The 26,610-nt window shown below is 45.6% G+C and overlaps 1 protein-coding gene across 4 annotated transcripts in view; it reads right to left on the bottom strand.

Annotated features, from left to right (window-relative positions):
• TLE1 (TLE family member 1, transcriptional corepressor) overlaps positions 1 to 26,610 on the bottom strand; it is an 88,045-nt gene that overhangs the window by 7,891 nt on the left and 53,544 nt on the right. For all 4 annotated transcript variants that reach the window (XM_019628378.1, XM_019628376.1, XM_019628377.1 and 1 more), the window contains 8 exons: positions 24,030 to 24,083; positions 23,371 to 23,523; positions 21,869 to 22,013; positions 20,638 to 20,828; positions 19,115 to 19,191; positions 6,666 to 6,915; positions 4,704 to 4,951; positions 1,518 to 1,665 (listed from right to left, as the gene is read on the bottom strand). In XM_019628378.1, the coding sequence (XP_019483923.1) occupies positions 1,518 to 1,665; positions 4,704 to 4,951; positions 6,666 to 6,915; positions 19,115 to 19,191; positions 20,638 to 20,828; positions 21,869 to 22,013; positions 23,371 to 23,523; positions 24,030 to 24,083 (1,266 nt within the window). The remainder of the gene's footprint in view (positions 1 to 1,517; positions 1,666 to 4,703; positions 4,952 to 6,665; positions 6,916 to 19,114; positions 19,192 to 20,637; positions 20,829 to 21,868; positions 22,014 to 23,370; positions 23,524 to 24,029; positions 24,084 to 26,610) is intronic.

Here is a 26,610-nt window from a genome sequence, read left to right as displayed (position 1 = left end):
CATATGAGGGCCAGTGACACTGCCCTCTACAGCTAAGATGCTGAACAACAGCTCGACCTGGAGCTGGGCTGCCGTGAGTCACTGGCGACGGTGTATGCTGCAGTCCCCTGCTGCAGTGGGTTGCCATGGGCTACCGTGTGTAGCCAGCAGCCAGCGTGAGCAGCCAGCAGCCGCCCTGAGCAGCCGTCCAGAGGCCGGCGACTGATCTGCCTTGCCCGGGAAGAGTGCAATGATGGTCCCAGCTTGGGCCAGTGAAGCAACGTCCTCCACAATTAGACTGAAGAACAAAACAACAGCGACTTGTCTGTTCCCCTTCTCCCGATTCCCCAGCGCTGTTCCCCTCCCCCAATTCCCCAATAAAATCTTAAAAAAAAAAAAAAAACTTTTACAATACAACTGGAAAAAATTGCAACACTTATATCACATGACGAAATTAAGAAATTATTCTTAATAATAATGGTATTCATGTGTGTTGTTTTAAAGGGGTCCTTGTCTTTTACAGATACTAACTGCAATACTTGTGGCTGAAATGACCGAATGAGACCAGGCGGTCAGGCGTTACTAACTTAAAGCTGGGTGATGGGAATCTGGGGATTACTGCACAATTTTCTGTACTTTCATATATGCTCGAACATTTTCTGTACTCGTAAATGTATGTGAAAATTTTCCATAAGTTCTTTTAAAAGACAGACCAAAAATAGTATCCTATTCATATTGAGAAAAGGGCTAAAACAGGGAGGACTGTAAGAACGTCAACAAAATTTAACAGGTACACAAAATTTAGTAGGATGTATAGTTGTTTTCCATTGTTCTATATTTGAGTGGAATCGTTCTTATTACAAAAAAAAGTAAGTAAGCAAGTAATGATGAAAAGAACAATTCTACTATCAGAAAGCACTTAAAATGGCAAGCACTGTCCTTCCCAAAACAGGTCTAGACTCAGACACTCGCCATCTAAATAATCTTCACAATCCACAAAGTTGCCATTTTTATATCATTTCAAAACACCATAAGTCTAGTCAGCCATGAGTCCATTTTCTAAGGGATGAGGAATAAAATGGTCATCCACAGACACACTGCTGTGTTTTTTTAAGCTCCCTGATGCAAGGGGAATGATTAGCTTTCAGAACTGTTGTGATTTTTCTCTACTCCTTGTGACATGCTTGTATGTTTTTCAAGCTCTGTTTATATGTGAATCCAATAATCATCTCTCATCCCCACATTAAAGGGGGAAAATACATAAAACAGATCAGACACTGCTGAAGGAAAACTGTATATTCCTCACTGCATAAATTCCTTAAACTAACTCATATATAAATATAATAGCTAACACGTCTTAACCTGCAGGAGTTTAGACACCACTCTGTTGTTTCAAGAAATTTTTTTGTGATTAAAAACAAAAATCAGTATCTCAAATTTAAGCCCGTCAAGCTTCTACTACTGTGGGGGTGCGAAGGGAAGGAATGCCACACACACAGCACCTCCTCCTAGATCCCAGGGAGGAAAAAGCCAGTCACCTGGGAGGTGAAGTCGTGCTGCTGCAGCTGCCGCCCTTCGCGCAGGTCCCAGGATCTGACCGTGTTGTCCAAGCCGCCCGTCCAGAGCTTGGTGCCATCGTTAGAAATGTCAATACAGCTGGCCCCGTCTGTGTGGCCCTGGAATTGCCTGATAAAACAAACCAGATTGAATAATGATTTCCTGCCAGAGCTCAAGGTAAACACTGTTGTGTTGTTAGTTTTGGACTCGGTGTGTGTGTGTCATCTCTTCAATGTCTGCTGATGTGCAAGATCAAACTAACCTTCCCCCGAGGAGGAAGATACAGCACCTGCACATTTTCTTTTTTCACGATCCAAGTGCTAAAGAAACGGAATGCCATTCTAGGTCACTACACAGGAGAAGTTAAATACACTCCTGGAGCTACTCTTACAAATCCGTCTGGAAGGTAAAATTTCTCCTAGGTCTGGGAAAGTGTTTAAGTGTTAAAAGGGAAAAAAGAGACAAACACACCAAATCCCAGCTGTATTCCTTAAAGGAAATGAAGGCCTGGCCTTTCATCCTATAGGTCTGCGTCACTGCATTATAAGCTCCGGGGCTAGAAGTACTCACGTTCTCCTGGGTGAATCCACACAGGGGTGCTCTTCATGCCAGCCAAGCATGAGCTCACATATTTATTCAACCTCACTTTCTGTATTAGAAGGTGCCCTGCATTCTCATGTCTGGACTCCAAGAGACAAAGGTGCCGACCTCCTGATTCAAAGGTGCTGAGCAGAGACAAAGCTAATTGCTGAGGCCGACACGTAGGTACCTCAGCAAGATCCTGCCTTGAAGCTGAGCGCAAAGATGTTCTCTTAAAGGAGAACCTCGTGCTTCAGTCAAAAAAACACCACCAAGAACAATTAACCAACAGGAATCTGCTGAGCACAGATGCTCCACCAGGTAACTGGTGGGGCCTGCTGAGGGAGGGGCCAATGGAAGCCACGGCGAGGCTGGTGCTTTGCGGGTCCTGGACCTGGTTGTGCATGCTACAGGGAGCTGGCAGGACAGCGACCAGACCAGGTGACACATGTGCAGAAGCCCAATCGCTATGGGGATAGGTATCATTAGAGAGCTGCATGGGAATTTCAATATCAACAGAAAAGTTTCCATATTCCCATAGAGCTCCACACTTTAAAGCTGAGCTTGGAATTTAATGGACGTGTAAAAAAGCACCACTATTGGGCCAGCTGAGTGGCGTATTGGTTAAGAGCTGGCTTAAGAGTTGGTTAACCTCTGGAATGCCAGAGGGCCAAGGGTTCGGATCCCACATGAGGGCCAGTGACACTGCCCTCCACAGCTAAGATGCTGAACAACAGCTCAACCTGGAGCTGGGCTGCCGTGAGTCGCCGGCGACGGCGTAGGCTGCAGCCTCTGCTGCAGTGGGTTGCCATGGGCTACTGTGTGTAGCCAGCAGCCAGCGTGAGCGGCCAGCAGCCAGCGTGAGCGGCCAGCAGCCGCAGTGAGCGGCTGTCCAGAAGCCGGCGACTGATTTGCCTCGCCTGGGAAGAGCGCAATGATAATACCAACTTGGGCCAGTGAAGCAACGTCCTCCACAACTAGACTGAAGAACAGAAGGACAGCAACTTGTCTGTTCCCCTTCCCTCAATTCCCCAATAAAAATCTTTGAAAAAAAAGAAAATGCTGCTTTTCTTTTCTCCAAACACTCTTGAAACCCAGGGACCTCCTCTTCATTTCACCCTTTGACTCTTTTTTTCTTCTAGAATTCATGAAATACCTTGGCTCTTTGATCACAAATGTCTTTGCTGACTTCTAGAGACTGGTGGATGTTCCTTCTTTTCTCTGTCCACATATCTCAGTGTTACTCTCAGGTTCCTAGAAGGCAGATCCTACCTAGGACTGTTCAGAATGTGCTGGGTCACAGTGGATTTCAAGATATTCAATGGACTCTATGGTCACCCTGTCACACAGGGTAGCTGCTAGCCACATGTGCCAGTCCAAACTGAGAAAGAGATTTGTAAAGCACCACCTTATTGTATACATCCTTACCCCAAGGGGCCAGCACAGAGCAGGGGTTCAGAACACAGACAAAAGAGCAGAATACCTGGACCCCATCACAGCTCCACCATGCCCAGCTGTGTGACCTAGGGCAAGTAACCTTAACTTCTCTGTGCCTCTGGCTCCTCGTCTAAGGGGCTGTCAGCTCAGCTCCATTAATTAGTCTGTTTTGCTCATTCTGAGGTGCTTAGCAAGTGACAAGAGAGAAAAAAACTGCCATACCATCACCCTCATGCAGGAAGAGAGCCCAGCTCAGTGACACTTATTGGATTTCTACAGAGGTGGTTTGAAGGGACAGTGAGCTGCTGTGATGACTTCCACAGTCTGTCCATCCCTTCTCTCTGGCACACGGGGCCCAGCATTAGAGGAGGCCTCTCACACAATCCACAAGCCTTAATCACCCCATAACCAAAGAGTGCTTCCTAGTGAAGATGAACTGTGAAACGAAAGGGTGCAAGCCATGCTAGTTTCGCCTTGGGTGTTTACATAGTGCTTACATTCTTAAGACTTTCCTGTACCATCTCTGGGCTGAGCAATGACTTGGGTAGAGGGAGTGAGTGGCCAGAGCAAAGCAGAGACATCCAGGTGGCAGAACTGCAACTCCCGCTATGGTTAGGAGGACAGGTTCCAGGAAGCCGGGCTCGTCCTGGGTGAATGACCCCTGGTCAGGGCTTATTTAGTTAGCTATTAAGAAACACGGATACTTTAAAACCATGTTGTGGGTGAAATTCGTAGAATCTCCTCTTCTTCTGTTGACTTTGGTATCTTTTATCAGTTGGCTCCTGTTTGCACAAACAAGGTTCTAGGCAAATCCCAAAATATCCAGCCCTGAGGACCCTTCCTGCCACCATGGAATCCAGGATGTGTTGCCCCTGGGAAAAGCCAGGGATATTTTTAAACAAGTCTGGCATCTGCGTGTGGCTGGAGGATGGGAACATGAGGGAGGTAAATATAAAGCCTGGGGACACCCAAGCACAGCAGCAAGATGGTGAGTCCCCGAGGGGAGCGACACAGCTCTGTCTTTGCCTCCCGATACCCAAGTTCAAGCCTGGCACAACACAGCATCAGAATGTGAGCTGAGCGCCTGGGGCAGCTGTAGAAGCACGGGCGATAGGAGGCATTCTGAACCCAGGAAAACCACCTGTGCTCACCTCACCAGCGTCTGGTTGTGCAGGTCCCACACGGCAATGTTGCCGTCGCTGCAGCAGGAGAAGCAGACCTTGGAGTCGGGGCTGATGGCCAGGGCGTAGCAGGCGGGGGCCGAGGACGTCAGCTCCGCCTTGATGCGCGGGGTGGGAGCGGCCAGGTCCCAAATGGACAGAGTGCTGGCTTCCCCTCCCACTATGAGAGTGCAACCATCGGGGAGCAATTTGCAGGAACGGATGTAGTTATCTCTATTCTGTGAAATAAACATAATTCAATTGCTGGAATGCATTACATAAGCAGTAGCAATGCCGTGGTCTCTAACTGCTATCTTGGCTTTTGACTTGAAAAGTGGTATTTCATGGACACTAACAAGCAAGAATTCCGTAGTAAAGATCAGGATGCGATGGCAACTTTCTCCTTTAAAATAGTAAGCAAAACACACTCGTCGGATCACACTTAAACATAATCTGGCCTGATGTCCAGTTCCCTGCTGAGTAGACAGGACTGAAATTATCTGTACTTCTGTATGAGGAAACCACTCTTCAAAGCTAGCTTATAAATTCCCCATCTCATCAGCCTCCATTCTTTACCATTTGGAAACTGCAGACATGCTTCCCATGTTCTAGTTCGCATTAGTCTTAACTATACCTAAAGCTGGCACTGTGTCTTCATTAGCCAGATGGATCCTTGCCTAAGAATTTAACACAGGTGCTTTCTTAAGTTGTAGCATGGCTGTTGTCATATGTAAGGCTCTCCATCCAAAGGCCAAAGACATTGAAAAAAGAGGGCATCCCTCCATTAAAATCAACACATACTAAAAAGGGAGGTGGGACCTAAACTGGTGGAACAGAAAACTGCCCCAACCCCCAAAAGAAATTTAACTGCTTTCCTTCAACCCCAATAGAGCTGAATTCTTTTACTAGGCTTCAATCATGACCTACTATTCAAAGATTACAGAAACTTGGAGCACGTAATTTCAAAAAAGGTGATGAGTATTACAAAAGACTCATACTCCTAGAGAATGTTGGGCTGTGGTTAAGTATGTTTAAGTTTCATGAATGGACATATGTTTAAGCCATTTCATTAAAAAATAAGTCAATAACTAGCCCCACGCCCTCCAAAAAAAATCTCAAAAATGCTGCCCCTCTTCTCTCTGGAAGCACTCTCCCAGAATCCTCACTGTTTGCCAGGCAGGCAGTGAGTACACAGCACCATCTGTGAGAGCAACGCGCAGGCAGACATCATCCCAGAGGCAGGGTGGCCTCTCTCCCGCCTCTGGCCAATGGTATGTGGCCTGTAAATCCTGGGGTTACAGTTTAGAGAAGGGAACGTGTCCCAGCTTGTTCTATGACCCTGAAAAAGTGCAGAGTGGTTTTCTCATGCTCTGGGAGAAGGTGGACTGGGTGCCTTAGGGGAGCATTCTCACGGCGCCTGGTTTGCTGATAGCTGCCCTGATTTCTTGCAGTGTAATCTATTAATTCTTTTCTGAAGTTAAGGTAACAAAACCCAGCCAGCTCTCCCAGGTCTCCCTGAAAACACAGACCCTGTTCAGAACGGTTTTAATACCACCTTATCAAATGTTTACTATTCAATATTTATCCAAAGGCTGTAGGGAAATTAAAAGTTGAATGGTTTGCAGGCTCAGAGTACAGGGCTAGCTGCGTTTTCATCCATTAAATGGGAAACCCCCTTCTGAACACATTCAAACAAGGATAGCGTCTGTAAACGACTGTAAAATATTTTTTTTAAAAGAAATCCATCAACTCTGGGATTTAACCACTAAAAGAGCAACAAATGAAACCTTCACATTTAAGGGAGAGAGATGGGGGGAGCTAAATAGCTAACACAGGAAACAGAATGGGCTTCCATTTCCTCATAATGGGAATAAAACCCAGGCCCGGACAGCTATTTCCTTATTGAGGCTCCAGGGAGAAATTACCCTTGTGCACCGGTTCCTGTTCACTCACCAGACAGTCGAGCTGCGAGACGGGGCTCTTGTTGCCGGGGTGGCTGATGTCCCAGACCTTGACGCAGCCCTTCCCACCCGTGTACACATGTCTCGTGGGGTTGCTGATGGTCACTGCACACACCACCTCCCCGTGGTTCAGGGTGTTGATCTGGCGAGCGTGTCGGGGGATGCCGGGTCCGATGAGGGCGTCGGGGGGGAAAGGAACAGGCTGCATCTGCCCATCTGCAGTGACGTGGAAGGAGTATGCACTTTTGGACAGAAGGTGATTGGAGAGGAGAGAGGACAGAAGAGGAAACAGAAAAAGCATTTACCATAACGCAATCAGTTCCAACACCTCAGCACGCTTCTATGATAAACACAACGGAAGATTCGCTTGTTACAATTTCCTTTTAAAATCAGTTAAGTTGAAGTATTTACTGAAGGAACAAATTTAAAAGAGGTAATAGAAGTCCAGGGTGTACCCAAAGACATATATTGCACTGCATTTTTAAAATGTTTTAAGGTTTTTAAATTGTGCTTTATATATTCCATAAAGCATTCCTTCCAATCCCATTATAAAATACTAAATGTGCTTCCAAATTAATATAAAATACCTCCTCCATGCACCTTGTATAACTGTGTCATTTCTTTGTATGATTTAAAATGACTATTTTCCATGCTTAAAGGTAGGTCCTTTAAGAGCTCATAATAATTACATACAGTGAACAGCACATCTCAACACTAGCAAATAAAAACAGCTTTCAAAAGATACCAGTTTAAGGCCTGAATGTAAACTCTCTTTTGCGTGATGAGGAAAATGTAAGTGATTCCCTTAGGTCAAATGGCTTTGCCACAGAGATTTCAAGTTTCCTCCTCAACCTCCCTGTCTACCTTGGCCACGAACCCCAGTAAAGCTCCCAGCTACGAGCTTACTGTTCCTCTCAGCTTCCCTACACAGCCAGGTCAGCCCATGTTTTGACCAAGGAGATGTAGGCGGAAGCTGCTGGGTGGGACTTAGAGAAAGTTCTTACCCTAAAACAAAGGCGACCCTGTGGGGAATATGAGAACTCTTCTTTGTTTTCCAATTAATTATGCAAACCTAAAACTGCTCTAAAAAATAAGTTTATTAAACAATCAAAAAGAATTTTAAGGGGCAGGGGGTGCCTGCCCTCTTCTCTTCCTCCTTCCTGAAATATAAGCTAAATGGCTGGAGCTCCAGCAGCCCTTCTGGGCCAAAAGGTGACTTTGAAAATGGAAATCCATTATTGGGGGAGGTAAAACAGAAACAGAGGAGGGCAGAGGCTCTGGTGACACTATGGGAGAGAGAAATAAACTTGTATGTTATGTAACTATTGTTTTCTTCTCCTGTCAAATACAAACTAATCCTCATGCATGCTTCTGTTTCCTCATGAAAATTTTAATGCATATACTTTTTTCCTAATGATCAAAGTATTTAAACTCCAAGCACTAACATAGAACAGATGTTATAAAACATACATAACGATACTTTGGTGAATGGAAGAAACAGGAGTGCTAATATTTTTGCCCCACATCAAAACTGATGGAATTACGCACATGGCACTTTGAACACCACTACTTTCTTCTTATCTGAAGCATTGCTAGGCAATCTAGAAGTTCAACATTAAACCTTTTTCATATGGCCACATACGTATACAATTAACTGAAGTATGTAGCATTCCCTCATTTCCATAACCCTCTGGGATACATCTGGGTGCTCTCTGGAATTTGTCATTGGCACCTTGCAGTCCCTTTACAGATCTAAAGACCGTGGGTATTAATACAGAACCTAAATTTTCATTTTAATGCTAACTCAAACTTTGTAAAATAACTCTGCAAACACAAAATCAAAAAAATGACACAAGCTGTGGAGTCTATTAGCCTACACATAAAGTCCACATACCTGCTTATATCAAATACATGGAAGATTTTTAAAAGAACTTCCCCTTCCCCCAACCAAAGGAAACAATCTTAGAGATGTTATCTCCTGGCAAATTAGTTCCAATAACTAATATTAAATGGGTGCTTGGCCCAAATCGTTAACATTACTCTTAATTTGAATAATTAAGCATACAAAAATGGAAACCATTGTCCTGGGAAATAAATATGCATGTAAAATAACACAACTCAAAGCTCTTATGTCACCAAACCACTAAATCTTCTATTTTTATCCAACAGTATCTATCCTTCAGTGTCCTTAGTAATGTATTAAGTCCACATGATTATTTCGATACATGCACATTAGTTTATTGAAACTTGCCATTTATTATGGGATATTTGGAATCAAGTAGCATTTTGCTGCCCCTGAAGATGAAACCACAAGAACTGAGGTGTATGTTGATTCACGTTCTAGGAGAATTATTCAAGGTCCAGTATCAAGTCCTGTGACCCAAATATTAGGCACCATGACCTAGGCCTAAAAATAAGAAACAAATAACCAGGGGGAGCTGGAGAAATGACCAGTGAGTTTTCATTAAATAAAACAATCAAATCGAACGTATTTCAGAAGAACTGTGGGTGACATCTGGAGAGCAATCGCCTCTCAAAGCTTTCTGTGCTGCGAGAATAATGGCACATGTGAAGGTTCATTTCTCTGTTTGCTATAAATCGAGGTGGCGCCTCCAGGTAGGCGAAGTTTGGCAAGTCTGGATTTTTAGGGGAAGGAAATTTGATCCTTGCTTCTGTTGGAACTCTGCTTATGACAGAGTTAAGTGTTCCAGATGAATATCGATGCACAATGTACGGAGGAGGGCCACACGCTCGTCTCTGGAAGATACCACCTCTCCCCCAGGTGCCTGCACAGGCGGTCTGTGATCATCACACTGAGGCGATTTAAACTTGATTCACAGCGCAGCAAACTGCCGTCACATGCTGTGAACATTGGTCCATCCCAGGGGAAACCATGTGGATGTTAATATATCAGTCACATGGGCCTCAGAGGAAGCTGGCGCTGCCCGCTGTGCTGCGAGCCTAATCAAACGAACAAACCAGAAAGGTGCAAAGGGGTGGATGGATCTCAGAGAAGGAGGAACTGGAAGGAGACACCAGGGAAGCAAATCAGCCAGTTTGGCATTGGTGAGTCACCTCCAGGAAGAACAGGACCGTCTTTGAAAAAAGGCCTCATGGATGGCACATCATGATGACGTTAGAAGAGATCCCCAAGGAAAATTACCTTCTCTACTGATGAGGAACTAGAAAAAGTGAAATCAGCCAGGAAGGGGAACTGATAAACAATAGTACTTACAAATCTCTCTCCAGCCCAAATTCAGAAAAAAGCCAGCTACAAAAGAATGCATGTGGTGTGACTACATTTACAGACATTCAGTCACAGGCAAAATCCATCTATTGTATTAAAAGTCTGAGGGGTGGTTCCCCTTGGTGATGGGAAGGCCCCTTAAGGGGGCTTCTTCGGTGCTTTTGGTGAAAAGTCACTGAGCTATACACATATGATTTGTGCACTTTTCTGTTAAGTCTACTCAATCATTAAAAGCTTAGATTCATTTGGTCTATTCAAGAAAAAGTCGAGGGGAGGGGTCCTAACCTCTGAACATGTTAGACTGGGTCACAGTGAGTTGAGAGCCCAGAATTTGGTTTAAATGAACCTGGGACGTGAAGGCTCAGCTCAGTGGCCTGACTGCCTACGGTCTATCATGTGTTCCTGATCCACAAAGTAGAAATAATGATAAAGCATAAGGGTTGAAGGGGTTGTTGTCAGGATTAAAAGAGATAACACTGATAAAGCATAAGGGTTGAAGGGGTTATTGTCAGGATTAAAAGAGATAACAGCTGCAGAACTGCTAAACACCAACAGCGACAGGGGCCTCAGGCAATGATATTAAACACCCAGGGCTTTAAAAGAGGAAGGGAGATGTTGAAACAAGGACTCTTATCTGGATCACTGGACTGTGAAGGTCAGGAAATGCGGAAAAGGAGGAAGATGTGGGTGGGAGTCAGGAAAGCACAGGCAAAGAACAGGCAAGATGGACCAGGAAATTCATAAATCCTATGGGCAGAAATGGCAAGAAGAAGAGGAGGACGTTGGGCTATGACTGTGGCAAACTGCAGGGCAGAACAGTCCCCGGAGCCCTCATTAGGGTGACACTGCCATGGCCACCCACCCACATGTATCGAAGAAAGGCTCAGGGAGCGGAGCCCCCAGCCCACCCCACTTTTTGGACTAAGCACCTGCAGATCAGCATCTAAATGTGAAACCTGGTTGCAGAACCGAAGAGAATAAAGCCCACTGAACGCCGTGGGTTTAAAAACTGAATAAAATCAAACATGTTTGGAGCAGGAGGCTTCCCTTATTGGGCACAGGGCAGAGGGGCAGGAACTCAGAGTCCCCACCGGGGGTCCTCACAGCAGCGGTGGGGAACTGGAAACAAGCCTGCGTTTCCAGGGAAGCAAGTTGTTTTTCCTAACAGGCTGGCTGGCTCCTGTTAATATAAAACTATGCTGTGTTCTGTGGCCAAAGGAAAACAGGTGTTTACAGAGTTACTGGTTTGCTGTAAATAGACAGCAACAGCGGCAGCGGCCTCCAGTAAACAGTAATGAAGAACTGTGGACGTCGGAGATAATGGCTGTGGCCAGGACCCTGCTGCCCGTGCACTTGGCGTCTCTTGACATGCAATTTCCTGCTCTATTAACAGGTATCAAAAATCTGTGCCAAAAACCCTCGCTTGCTCTTCAAGCTCTTCAGGGCCCCTCAAGTCTTTCAAAACTGAGTGTCGGTAAGCCTCACTTCATCCCATCGTCCTGTATCCTACGCTCCTAGCCACGTGGCACAGGCCAGACCCCTAAAATACCGCAGGCTGTCACATCTCCATGTTGTGCACACACTGTTCCCTCCTGCCGAGGACAGCACCACCTTCCTCTGAAGGCCACTCACATCCTCCCTCCCTCCCTTGGCCTGCCACAGCGTCCCCAGCCAGGATGGTTCTCTTCCAGGGTCCTGGCTCGTGCTATCAATCTCAGCTACGGCACGTATCGCACCGCAGACTATTTATTGCACGTGTTTCCATTTCTGTCTTTCTCGTTCCAGGTTCTTCAGGGACAGGTGGGATGACTTCAGCAGCCAGCTCAAAGCTGGCACTCACTCAGTAAATGAATCCGAACACCCCGAGCTGTTTACTGCTACCCAGTCACTTATAAATCGAGGTATGAAGGGTTGCCCTGCACGAAAAGTCAGCTATGATAAGAACATGAGAGTCCTCTAACCCCTGGGTTATGCCAGTCAACTTTTCCAAAGGAATTTCTAGTGGTAGCACCAAATATCACTAAGAGATGGGATTCCCAAGGAGGGAAGTAGTCCCTAGAGAGCTGATTTAAATCAATACAAAAGGCGAGGAGGCAATGAAAGCCACGACAATCGCTGAGTGAAATCCATGGCCCTTCCCCAAGTCAGCAGAGCCCAGTGGATGCAGGAACCTTCCCAAGTAAGCTGAGGCAGCAGTAGCCACAGGTCACAGGCAACAAGCTTGATCCTGTGTCTGGCTGCTGAAAAGACTCCCGTCAGCTACAAGAAGCGAGCAGACATGGGTTAGCATTTCAGTTTAGTCACTAACGCGATTTGGGGCTCACATGTCACTTATTTGGGCCTCATTTCCCTACTGCGACAATGTGCCCTGACAAAACTTACATCCTATTAGCGTGACTGCTGAGGTGTGGAGTAAATGACATTCTGGGGACAGCATTTCCAGAGAAGTTATGAAGTGCGATAACACATTCAAGCTTTGGTCCCCATGTCTCAGGAGGTAGCTCACTATCTCTTAATGTTTAGACAGGAGGGAAAGCCATGCGGGAGAGGGTGACTGGCCCACCCAGCTAGTAAGTGGGAGAGCCGAGATTCAAGCCCAGGTCAGGCCAGCTACAAAAGTGGACTCTGACCTTTACCTTAGCTCCCACGTGGGCACAAACCATTGACAGTCTCACCTCAAGAGGGACAATGTGGCCCCAGCAGGACGGAGACACTTACCCTGCACAAAAGGACACGTCAGGCACATTGACATATCAGTGTACTTCTCTATAGAGCCCTGGGCACAGGAGACTTTGAAGGCTGGGGTATCTGGCTTATTCTACAATGGGAGAGAATAATTTATGATTCTGGAGGATACTCAGCCTCAAGACCAAGAATAGTGAAGGAGGTGGTGGGGGGAGGGGAGAGGCAGTGATGTGGGCTCAAAAGAAAATCAGAGCCATATTGTTCTAAGCTTTCGGGAAAAGAAAATAGGTCTTCAGGAATAGAATTCATCTACTTATGGCACAATCTTTCTGCTAATATAACAAACTGTACCTTTAACATTTCTTAGGGTCTGCACATCTAATCCATAACATCTATAAAATCCTTTACTTCTCTCGCAGGATTTTTCTAATGTGGTGTCCCAACAGGACAAAAGGCTTTAGTGACAAACTACAAGTGGAGGATTTCCAAAGCATGGAAGACTTTGTTTGTTTCCTTATCTAGACTGACGTTCTCATCTTTTAAAAGGCAAATGCAGAACTAAAAATAGATATGTGAAAGAAAATTACTAGTCAGAGAAAACAAGAGATGGCCCAGTTGATACACTGGGATGCTCTCTGGCTCAAGTCAGCATTTATGGTTCTGAGTGCCAGGCGTTACTTCTTCATCAATTAAACATTTCCAAATTTGTTAATGTGCTGGGGCAGCAGCTATAAGGTGCCAAAGCAGGACAAAGGTAGTATACAAACCAAGAGATCCCTGGACAAAAAGTGAGACAAAGAGAAGTGTAAAATACAGCCATTTCAAAGCCGAATTCAAAATTCTAGCCAAAATACCCACCATTACAGGCAAAAAGCATTATCTGCACAAGAACTATACAAACTATACTTCGATCTGATCACTGAAAGTCATTTCTGAAGAGCGGGAGAGAGAGGGGAGGGACAACTGTCCAGCAGCTAGACATAACTGACAGCAAAGAAAGGGCCTCGCATGTCAGTATAATCTCAAGAAATTAGCTACACATTCTCAGATCATCAAAGGGTAGAAAAACAGAAGTTAAACTAAACCTACATGATAATGATAAGGCACAAAACAGGCATGTTACTTTTAGCATTTCATAGACAAAAAACAAACAAAAAAACACCCAAATATCATAACAAGTAAAAAGAGGGCCAAATTAATTTCAAATCCACTAGATAAACCAGTTGTGGAATCTAGACATGCTCAACAGAGGAGCCAGCTCAAAATCAGGCAAAGAGAGAGAGAGAGAAAGAGAGAGAGAGAGAGAGAGAGAGAGAGAGAGAGAGAGGGAGGCGGGTCTTGGGGGGGTGCGGTGTGCTGGCCACTGAAATGTCTTCTTGGCTAGAAGCCAGGAGTGGCCTCTCTTCACTGCTGCAAAACATATTTTCCTAAGAGGTGATTTTACCCCACATGTAGTTAACATTGTCTTTTCCCTTTAGGCTCCAGCTCCAAAAAGGTACTTTAAATATTTATCTAAACACTAAACAAGTAGGTGGAAGATTTCTCAATTACATGTCTAGCATTAAAACACAGGGTGAAAGAACCTGGAACTAAGCTGGAATCTTAAGCCAAACTATTATTAGTCTGAGTTATTACTGACCTCTAGGTGCTACTACAGGAGGCAGGTAGAGCACAGCGCCGCCAGGTATTTATGGGGAGGAAAGCAGTGCTCCCAGGAATGGGGGGGGGGGGGGGGGTGAAGCGCAACAAAGAGATGTCAACCTGACTAAACTTTCAAATTTCTTTCACCAGTGATCTCCACAGAGCTCAGGGCAATACATTTCCTAAAACTGAAAACTAGTTCAAGTGAAGCAGAGCAAACAATGCCAAATTAATCGCACCTTGCAGGTGTGGAAACAAGGTCAGGCTTCCCACTTATAAATCAGCACTACTTAACTCTAAAATGCAAAATGCAAATCTCCTTTGGGGAGGATGCATCACAGGGTCTTACTTACACAAGCCTGGGCTCACCTCCCACCTAGTCAACGCATCACACACTTGTTTAGTTGGTACCTACGTGTATGCTCCAGGGGATAAGGGGATTTCAGGAGCTTCGGTTCTAGTGGGGAAGAAGCAGATAGAAACAGGACACAGGCAGGAATATACCTCAAGGCCGAAATGCGAAAAAGCATCACAAGATGTTACAAGGTGCTACTGGAGAGTTCCTATCTGGGAAGGCACCAGCAAAGGCTTCATGAAGAAGGCAGCACCTGAAGTGGTCTTTGAACAGAAAATATTTCCACAGGAAGAGGGAAAAAACTGGTGAGAAGGGTCACTGTTCCGGGTCCAAGGAGGAATCATCAGGGAATAAGGGGTTATCCCATCTGGCCAGAGCACAAGGTGCAGAGAACAGAGGACACGAGGCTGGAAAAGTGGGTGGGGGGATATTACCAGAGGAGCCTTAAACGCCACCATCAGGAGCTTATATGCAACTTTTGAAGACCTCTGAGCAAGATATGGATCAGATCAGATAAATACGTTAGAAAGGGAACAACTTGTACAGGATCTTATCAGCAAAAGTGGTTATGAAATCAGTGAGGCTTTTAAATAAAAAGGCTGGGTAAAAATGGGAGTTCAATAAGGAAGAATGTAAAGGCTAAACTTTGGGCCCAGATGTCAGAGAGAATGGAGACTCTGCCTTCAACAAAGGTAGAGAGGTTAGGAGACTGATTTGGGACACAGAAAATGACCGGGTTACTTGGGAAACCCCACTGAGATCTTAAGATGACTTTACCACCAAAAAAAAGTACAGAATAGTGGCAACATTGAGTCCTATTGCTCTAGTCCACTCTGATAAAAACAATGTAAGGCCACAGGGCCTTTGCATATACATGCTGGTTCCTCCACCTAGAGGTTTATGCCCCTCCCTACAGGGTTAGTATAGCTCAGAAAACACTTCTAAGAATCCTTCCTTGACCCTCCCAGATGATGAGATCAGCCTGTCACATGCTTTCACAGAAGAGTGTTCCTCTTTGTCATAGCTCTTATCGCAATTATAATTATGCATTTATTTTTGTGATTATTTGATAATGTTGTCTCTCCATCGCTAGGCTATGCGCTCCCAATAGGGTCCCCTATGCCTATGCAGCAAGTCTCAGTGAAATCCGTAGAAGAGTGGACCGGAGGGAGGTGACTAGATTTTAGTGAGCAGATGACGTAGGAACCTGACATCACCTCCCACAAGATAGGGCTGAAGCAGTGGACATATTCAGCCTGAAGAGATGCCTCACGGCAAGATGGTGGTCTCCAAATATACTGAAGAGCCATCATGAGGATGGTGGATGAGAGTGGCATACTGCGTGGTCTCAGGGGATAGGAAAGAACCAGAATTGAGCAGAACAAGTTCCAGGGAGACAGGACTCAGCTCAGGACTGGAAAAGTTGTCACACGGCCGGAGGAAAAGGATTGCTCCAGGCAGCAGCAAGTTGACATCACTAGACATGCTCGATCAGAGGCACACAGCCATGGTGAGGCTATCATAGAAGACTTGAATCACAGGTGAGCGTCTACACTAGAGGCACTTTCCAGATCTCCCCAGCCCCAACGGAACTTTTCTGGCTGCACCATTTTTAGGGGGCACTCATCCATGTGCACAGGAATCCCTCAAGCTCCCTGTGTTGGGAGCCTTCTCACACTGTCCCCAACAACGCTGTCCTCTCTGTCCCTTTTTCCCAATCAACTTATTCCTTCCTGCACGAGTCAGCTTTCAGTGTATCTGCCTCACCCCAGGGAAGCCCTGCCCTTTCTAATTTGGGTCATTCTTTACATGTTTGCCTATAACCCACTGCTCTGCCTTCACAGCACTTATCACTGATCACAAATATAACTACAGTATTCATTGATCCTTCAATGTTTCCACCATATCGGTAGCCCCCACCCCCTTCAGGCAGGGAAGGCGGACCTTGTCTCTCCTGGAGCAAGCCCAGCATCTAGCACAAGCTTGACACACAGTTCTCGCTCAAACATCCACAAATAGCCACCCAAATATGATTTCGATTGGTATCTCAGAGAATGGCACTTGCAAAACCTCGCTCACCCTATCCTGGACGTACTGGTTTGTCGCCATCTCTCCTAAGTGTCTCAGACCAGTGCTGTTCAGTGTGGTCTGCAAATGTTTGCTATTGTCCACTAGCTGAGAAGCGTTTATGCAGCAACTTAAGTCAGTTCATGGTTCTTGTACTAAAAAAATCAGGATATTTTGTATCTTCCCTTGCCCTATTCTTCTGTGTTGTTACGTAATAAGTGTATCAACCTTTGTCATACTGGGAAAAGACTGGTCTGTCATCACAGATGGGTTGAGAAGCACTGCCTCAGGCAGTACTACTTCACTAACCGATAAGAAGAGCTCTAATTAATGAATTAATATGGGGAGTAAGGCTGTATAGCCCAGACCCTGGGGACAATTCATTTTCCCCTCTCACAGTAACTCCATCTTGCTCATATAATAGGCTCAGCTCAAACCTGAAAGAGAATCCTAAAAAACGTATTTTAACTGTTTTAGACGGCAATGACCGTTTCAATCCAGAGGCCAAGGGAGAAGAAAAACACTGTCACATGTGGGAGTCTCATACCTTTCCCACTGTGCCCAAGTCCTTGTCCCTGGGCACCTTGGGGCACCTTGGATCCTAGTTTACACAGCTGTGAACACAAAGGCAAAGTGCTCCTAAGCCAAGGACATGCACATCTGGCTCTAATAAGTAGGGCACAAGTACTGTCATTCACTGAAGGTTTAAACCTTGCGTCTAATCATGTGATGGACATACACAACACGTATAAACACACAGGCAGGAACACAGTTACAAGGATCTGGGTCTGCACACCAGCCTTCCAGACTAGCACTGCAGTCCACAGCCCCACCCACCTTCCCCCACCACCTGGCTCACGGATCACCTAACAGGCAGGGTCTTGGCGCCTGGGCACACCCCATACCTCTGACTCTTGAAACTGTCTTTCCCTAATGGTCGGTTGAACTTGGCTTTATTTGCTTATTATTTCCCCAAACATTCACCAGTTACTATTAATTATTGCCTCTATCACAACATTACTTGTTTGCCCTTTATCCAGTCACCAGTCAGTAGGACCTACAACAGCTACCCTGCCAGCAACCACATATAAGAAAAACCCATACGTGCCTGAGGACATCCCAGGCTGGACCCAAGGGGGCATGCCCAAGGAAACACACAACGCAGTAGTTCATGGGCATTTAATTGGGAGGACTCTACCAGCTAAGTAAGTGTCTGCAACACTGCCCCACTCCCCAATCCTGCTCTTCCCTGGGCCCAGATGTTCCCTTACATTCTTAACACCTCTACTCGTTCCTAGTGTACAGAAAAGCCTCATTTCATCAGCAATCAAATCGCTATGAAATAGATATAATGCATGAAAAAGAAGTGGGATGATGGTACTCTGCTTTCCTGAAAGCAGGTGATGGATGGGGTAAAGAATTCCACTTTTCCTCAGGCTACTGGTTTATTTGAAACAAGTCCCCAATCAAAACCACAAGGATGACGAGATAGTTGAATGGACCATTCAAAATAATGCAATGCTTGCTTTCAACTTTATGTGTCCATTACAACAAAGGTGGAGGGTGTAACAAAAATAAACTGAAGGCCTATGACATGTACCTCGATTTAGAAAAAAATCAACAAAATTGGAGCAGGCTTTCTGCCATCTTCTATCCTAAGGAAAGGCAGAGTATTTGCTGGGAAATAAAACATATCTCAATTTTGCTCTGTACAAAAACTGAGAACTTTAGGAATTCTTTGAAATCACATTTCTAATTATTAACGTTACGGAAAGCAAGTGATTCCAAGTGACTCTAAAGCAATAACCAACAGGGTTTTGCAAATTCTGAATGCTCTTCTGCCCTTTAACCTAACTTTCTTGCTTCCCCACACAGCTTTTTGTAATTCTGGACCTGACGGAGTAAGAAGGCACTCAGCAAAACCTGACGTGGGGTCAACCTTAGACTTGGCATCCAACAAAACTTACGCTTTACACAGCTCTCGTTTCCAGCAAAATAAGGAAAAGGTGGCATTGAGCTGGGTAAAGAGACAACATGTTTCAAATTTCTGAGATTTTGAGAGTTCATGACAGCTGACTGCCCATACACAGTCCTGCTGAAAATCACTGGCAGCTACCCGCTAGCCACGCGGCAAGGCAGAGCTGCTTTCTAAAGCAGGGTGGAGTGAGGGGACAGCCACCCTTGGTTCTTGCATGGCTCCTTACCCTGTCTCCAACAGCTTCTCCCCAGAAATAACTAAATGCATGAGATTACCCACAGTGAGGAGACAGAGGCAGGACACCTACAAGGTGCCTATTTATAGAAAGTGTTAACACTCCTCAGGAAAAGGCACTAGACATCTCCTTGGAAACGCCCAGGCCTGTGCTCCCTTTGGAATTCTAGTCTGCTAATGACCATGACTAAGTAACAGCCTTGAGAACAAAACCAAGGAGATGGAGGTACTTACGGTTTCCCCCCAGGGATTCCTGCCAGGTTGGGAGGGATCGTAGGTACTCGCATATGAGGGGGAGGATCAAACCCAACCTGGAAACAAAATAAGGGTTGTAGACTCAGTATATGCAGGGTAGGCACTTCATGAATGTCTCTAATGACTTCTCACTGGAAACTCATAGCTCCCCAAAGCAACATAGACAGGAACAGTACCACATGCTACCATTTTCCTAAGGAAGTGTTATAATGCAAGAAGTAATACAACCACCTCTAAACACCACAAGACAAAATTCTTTTTCTGGGAGGCGGGATGGAGTGTGGTCTCTTTGTGCACTGAGAACAAGCTTCTCATGGTCACTGCTTCCTGTCAACTTAGGACGCTCTGCCTTGTCCAAACAATACACACAGCAGCACGTTGTCTCAGCCAGGATTTCTCAGCCTTGGCACTAACATTTCGGGCCACACAGTTCTTTGTTGAGGGCTGTCCTGAACATGGCAGCATGTTTAGCAGCATCCCTGGCCTCGACCCTTTAAGTGCCAATAGCATCCCCTGGTTAGGATAATTCAAAGTGTCTCCAAATATTACCGCAAGTCCCTAGAAGTCAAAATCGCCCCTAGTTTCATAGCACAGGTCTAAGTGAGTGCTTAAGGATTCATGCATGATTTTGCACACCTTAATGACAGTATCTAGACCCTCAGCTGCCCACTTTGCTTTAAACTATCTTGCCCTCCACCGCACATCCTTTCCTATTACTGCGACATAAGGGGAAAACCAATGAACTTGACTCTCACTCCAAGTTATTGGGGGTAATGTTACTTGAAGAAGGGAGAGGAGAGAAAAGCACATGACATATTTCAAACAGCCAAGAGAAGATTCAGGGACTTTTATTTGCTACAGGTTGTAATCTAGCCCCTTTTTCTGATGCAATCAAAGATTGCAAAATTTTACCCTTCACGTGCAGTTTTTAATCTTCCCACTGAAAAATGAGGCCATTTACACAGTGCCAGAAGGCAGGGCAAGAAGACAGAGAGCCTGCCCCACGGTTTCAGTCCTTTTGTGTTTCTGCCTGTTGCACTGAGGTCACATTTACACCTGAGCTATGCTACTGGGTTTAAAGAATAATATAGGCATGGAAAGAAAAAGTTATGGCTTCTCAAATATTTTTTCCTAAGAATGAAAGAGGAGGGGAAAAAAAAAAAAACCAAGAAAACGAATGAAAAGGCTTCTGTGAGCTACTTAAGTCATTTCATCGCCTTCCCCCAAAAAAATCTACTTTGGTGGGAGAAAACCAGATGTCCCCTGGACGGCTAAAGTAGCTCCTAAACACTGCCGTTTTTCATCCAGAAAAACAGTAAAGCGAAAGTGTTTGGCCCGAACTTAATGAAGCGGCATGTGGCCGAAGGCGAACAAGCCGGAAGGCGGGCGCTGCAGGGACACTGGGTCTTTGTTTCTAAGGCGTGGGGGCTGCCACCCTGGCCCTCTGAGCTCCGCGGAGCCCACCGCGACCCCCACCAGCCCGATCCACCGTGTCCACCTACCATTGGGGAGCGCCCGTAGGCCACGACCGCGGCGGCGGCGGCGGCCGCGCTCATCTGCGGGGACATGTTGTGGAGACTGGCGTAGGCAGCGCCGGGGCTGGTCAGCTCGCCGTTCATGCCCGCGTGGGGCACCATCCCAAATGGGGCGGGGTACGGGCCAGGCACTGCCAGGGGCGTCCTAAGGCCTGCCGCTGCAAGGAAGAAAAGCTGCACGTGACTCCACTGTCCGCTCTAGTCCAGCCCAGCCAGCCATTCCAGGGTCACTTTCAGTGCCATTAAGGAGGAGAAAGAGGGCAGGCTGGGGCGGAGGGAGAAGAGGGGTGGTCATCACCTCCAATTCATACACAGGATCCGTTCTTCCCCAGAACGGAATGCATCTCTAAGGGAAGAACAGACCCCAGGGGAAGCACTGCCCGCACGTTTCCTCCTTGGTACATGAAGTAGCACTGAGAAACCAGGGGGAATAAAGCGGCATTACTGCACCCCATTCACAGAAGGCAAACCGAGGCACAGATACTACCTGTTTACCTGCCTAATCTCAAAAGAAGGTTTTCTTGGTAAAATCCAAGATTTCTCCTTCAGTCCGAACCTTCCATTCCCTGGTACCAATTCCAAATGAAAACCCGATCCTGTATTTACATAAACCAAAGCATGGGTTTAGAAGGAGTATTCTGGTGCCTCTTTGGGTCCAAGGTTACTTTTTTCCTTTCCCAGGGAGGAAAATTAAGTTGAAAGTTATAAGCTGATTCACGGGCTGGAGTCTCAGTGAAACCCTCCCAATTTCTACTGAAGGAGAGGCCCCTGACTCTTAGGGGATGGGCCAAGAGAAACTCAGCTGACTAAAGCTAGGGAGATGTACATCCGGGCCGGCCAGACGGGCCATTTCAATCAATATTAGCGAACTCAGGCACACGATAATAGTCTGGGGAGGAGCTTCCTTCCATTTGGAATAATTATCAAAACCACTAGTGAAGTCCCTAGGATTTGGATTAACTGGAAATAAAAGAAAAGCCGAATGAAAAGTATCGGAGATCGAACAGGGTGTAGGTGCTGAAACTCAAGGACGAACGAACATCTGTTTCTTATCACGGCTTTTCAGAGACAGGAAGGAGGGAGGCAGGCAGTAAGTGCATTTCATGTTCATGGAGAAATGGCGTCACAACATGAACAGAAGACAAGTCAAGCTGGGACAGGAAAACAAAACACAGCACAATAAGAGATGCTGCTCTACCCGCTTGGTTAACGAGGGGGTCCATGGCTGGAGGCTTGCCGAGGCCTGGACGGAGTCCTGGAGTGGCGCTGGTGCCCGGCGTTGGCATGTCACTCCGAGGCGTCGGCGTGCTGGATTTCAGAACAGGCGTGCTGGCTTTTTCATGCTGGTATCATTAAACAAATTAAATGAGTATTATTTTTAATCCAAGCCATATTACACAATTTATCACAACAGCAGCTGGGACACTGGGCACCTTCTAGCTTCTCCCTCAGCCAATTTTCATAAATCCACACAATGTTGACAGCATTAACTCGTGAGCGAGAAATGTTGACCTTTCCTCTTCCTGCCAGAATTAAAACTCGAGCTAGAGACACAGAACATGATCACACTTCTTCCTCCGCAGATTTTATTTTAAAATGTATTTTTCTATCAGGCTTGTGGGCTTTGGATCTAGGCCAAGTCAGAAGGGTGACCATCCAGAGAAAAGTTCCTGGTCACTAGGAAAGGAATGCCTGCTCACCAAGCATGTCAGAGGGAAGACTTGTTTTCTCATCTTGCCTTTCAGGGGCAGTGGGAGTGAGAAACAGTGGGGTCACTGATGGTATGAGAAGCAAACCAGCATTTCAGAGGCGAAAGCCCCAGACTCGTCTTCTCACTGTGTTTGAGGGGTGTGCCTACAATGAATAGCCCTTTGGGGACTGAAGCATCATTGTCCACTTGTGTATCTAACCAGTGTGGACCACAAGGGCAGGAGTCAAGGCAGTAACAGGGTTGGTTATGGGGCCTCTTCTTTTGCCTCTCCACCTTGCAGAGCCTTGAAATTAGCCTGAGAAGCAGCAAAGCGCATGGGCTAGAGAGAGACCCCAGCTATGTCTAGCTCTGGCTCTGATGGGCTGTATAAACTGGCAAGTTCCTCAGGCTTTCCTCCCCATCAGTGAAATGGGATGAGTATGGATACTGTGCAAGGATTTAACTGCAGGGGTGTTACGGCTCAGTTACTGTGCGTTAAGAAACGACAGGCTGCACAGTGCTTGCTGAATGACTGCAAGCGCAAGTGGGTTCTGAGGCACCTCCCTCCCTCTACCAGGTCAGGCTCCCCCCCCAGGGCAGCCTGTGTACATCACCATTCTGACCAGCAACCCAATCGCAACATCCCCCAACAGGGTGCATCACGCTAAAACAAGGTAAAATGCACAACTTAAGAAAACGAGGACTTCTCAGGACCTAAGAGGTTGGAACTGTTTCCTAACTGGGAAGTTTCAGAGAGTGTGTGCCAGGAACATCACCCAAGTAAGAAGGCAATGGACATGGAAGCTTGTTATCTCCCTGTAATCACGGCCCAGAATAGATGAGAAAGTAATACTGTATGGGGACAACGAGAAGAAAGACGAGTGTCTCTTTTAAACACTTAAAAATATAGCTCTCAATCAGTAAGAACCCCACGTTTCAAATACTTTAGGGTCCTCTGGTCCACGAAAAAAACTAAACTGCTATATAGGCAAGTAAGAGTTATTACCTACCAAGCTCATTTCTTTGGATTTCAAAGAAGTGGAACTTCCTGAGGAAGCCGTGGACGCGGGGCTGCTTGAAGCATCTTTCTTGAGCAGGCGGTTTTTGTCGATCCCGTTTTCCCTGGGTGAATGAGCAGGGCTTGCTCTCGGGGAAGACGGGTCCTCAACAAGCACAAGCAAAGGTTTCATGATTTTGCTTGCAATGGACAGGTCTTTCTCTTTACACACTCTTATTTCCACACTAATTCTCTAAATTAAAGGAAGTCCTCAAAGTTCTTCAGATTTAGGGGACTCGGGGGCATGCACCCTAACTAACAATGTTGTTATAATTAACAGGATGGTGTTTGCAAACACGACCATGAAGATACCATAAAGAAAAAAACAAGTCTGGGAACAAGCATATCCTTCCTTATGCTCCAATACTTGGCCCAGAGGGCACGGGAAGGAAATGAGCACCAGACACCCAACTTAGGAATCCAAAATGATTAGGGAAACACATTTTTTTTTAAAGGAAACCCAAGTCTGGGTCAGTTAGAGCATTATTGCTCCATCCGTGAACCACCATTAAGTTCCTAATGGATAAAGGTGCAAGAAACCAAACACTGTGGCTCCACTTCCTTTTTCTCACAAGTCATTCTGAAAATAAAGTTGAGAAAGAGAATGGGTACCTCGTTAGACACATCCACAACTAAGTTGTCATCGCTTTTGTCACCATCGCTGTCCTGGAAAAAAAATGTTTAATGCCATTTATTAAAGGGATTGAAGCCCAGTTAAATTTCTATGGTTCTTGGTATCAGGCAGACTAAAAAACCCACCGTGGATATGCCCACAGGCTCCCTTGCAGATTGCCAGCGCTGGTAATTAATACCCCTTTGCCCCTTCTCATCTGACCTGAGGCTACACAAAGCCCAGGGCAGGAATTCTGTTGTAATAGCATACCAGTTATATGATCACAGCCCGCATACAGGGCTTGGCATAGTAAGGGCTCAGTAAATGTTCGCAACAGCTGAGTCTCTTATAATCTGAAATCTGCATTATATCACAGCTCTTTTCCCACTGGATTTCAAATTAGGAACAGTTTCATGTCACTGCTTTTATGTGTATCATCTTGAAGAAAGCCAACACATCTAATGTTCATAGACAATATGTAATTATACAGGCAAACTGAAACCATATTCCTATGGGGTGACTAATTACTCAAAAAAAAAATGAAATAAAGCGAGCAAAAAATTAAAAACAACAAAGCTAGTTACTGGCTGAAATAACATACCAAGATCTGACCTCATGTTAACAAGAAACCTCTTTAGCAATCAACTTGGAAAATTTTTGGAGAGATGGAAGGAAGATAGGATGGCAATATCTGGAGGGCACCAGCTTCCTGCTGCCATACGGTTTTCATCGTCTCTTCATAAAGCCAGACAATTTGGTAATCAGAGGAAACCCCAAGGTTGCACTGGGTTTGGAAAAGCTTCAGAAAAGCCGTTGTTCAATTTAATGATGTGATCACTCCCACAACAAGTTCAGGGTAGGCTGACAAAGTCTACTTACTTTCTTAGCCAAAATGCCTGATGGCCTTTAGTGCAGAGTAATACAATGGAAAAAGCGGTACATTGCAATGGGTCCTAATTCTCAAAAAGGAGTGGCCCGTAGGTTATGGTCTAAACAGTCCTTTCACTGATGTCATTGTCAATGAAGAATACACAAATAATGTTTGAGAAATAGTAGTGCAACTGTAAATATCACCCACACTGGCCTTCTGTGAGTCACAAGTCTGGGCCAGGAAGTTACCGTCAACTTGAAAGTCATGTCTTCTTTTTTCCCCCTAACCGTACCTAGAGCATTATGTGTGAGAGACCTGATTTACTTTCTTCCATGTGTTACCAGATATACTTCAGTTGCTTTTATAAAGGCACCATGCAATTCACTATTAACAACATAAAATTACAACCAATGAGGAAGCCTGGGTAATTCAAAATAATAATCCACTGAAAGAAATAGTTTTATGTAATAAAAGAAAAAAATGAATACTAAAGAAAATTTGCTTTCTCTTAGTAAAGCCCACAGAAAATCAAAAATGTTTTTAGCTGTAATGAACCCAAGGGTGGTGAGGTAAAAAAATATAAGCTAAAAGGGCTTCCCTTTTAGAAAAAAACATAATGTTGCAAATGGTCAATTAACATATAAACTGAACTGGCAAAAAGCAGCAGACACTTAATTTACTACAATGGAACTGTGAAGTAAGTCCTTACGTGTCTGTAATTTAGAACTTAGCTTTGCATTGACCCTTCTGCAAATATAAACCTGCACAGTAGTTACTGTTCCTGTCCTGCAGTCTCTGCCCCAGGTTCTTCACCATCACCTCAATTCATCACCCCGGCCACCTGTACAACTCAACAACCTCAAGCACACCGTTCCCCAACAGTCACGCCGGGCTATGGACTGCGGCTCGCTCACTGCTAAATAACTTACATACATGAGCCTCCTGTAGAACTTGGAATGGGACTGGCCAATTTCCAACCTTCTGCTTGTCATGGGCCTTCTCACTAGCTCACTAACAGTGGATGCCGTACATACAAGCACCTGCATGGGACACAGGTTCTGAGCAAAAGACAGAGTCCAACTATGTGCTGAAAGGCTTGGGCTGAGGAGGACCAAAAACTTGGATTCTTAGGATATTATCACAGCGCAAACCGTGCACTGATGATTCTAAGGCTCTCTGGCAAAACAGCCATCCTAGGCCCTTGGTTTGGGAGTCCTAGCATAGTGGTTAAGAGCATGGAATCTAGAGTGAAGACTGCCGCCAGGCTCTGCCACTAACTCGGACCTCGGGCAAATCACTTCCAAGCTCTGTGCTTCAGTTTCTTTATGAAAATAGAGGTGATGGTACCAAACTCACAGGGTAAAAGTGACATGAAACAATCCATGTAAAAGCACCCAGTGCATGGCACGAACTTGAGTTGTTCCTCAAGAAACACTACCCATGTTAGCTACAGCCTTGAGCCAGCCAGCAGGAGGCAGAGGAGCCTAGCGTGTAAGCCTCCACATGGCCTGCACACCAGCGAGCCAGGCCGACACTTCTTCCTCCAGCAGCAACGGGAATTGGCCTCGTTCAGCGTTCTCCTCTCATACTGTTCCTGAGCATGTGTCCATCCTAAAATAGACTCTTGGAAACAGGCAAGGAAACTCCAAGTTATCTGTCAGCTGCAACGTTTAAGACCCAAGACCAGAGCCAATGGCCATTTGGCTTGG

Source organism: Hipposideros armiger, unplaced genomic scaffold (assembly GCF_001890085.2).
Source record: "Hipposideros armiger isolate ML-2016 unplaced genomic scaffold, ASM189008v1 scaffold_784, whole genome shotgun sequence".
In the NCBI taxonomy this organism is placed as follows: Eukaryota; Metazoa; Chordata; class Mammalia; order Chiroptera; family Hipposideridae; genus Hipposideros; species Hipposideros armiger.
This window is presented reverse-complemented; position numbering and strand designations above follow the sequence as displayed.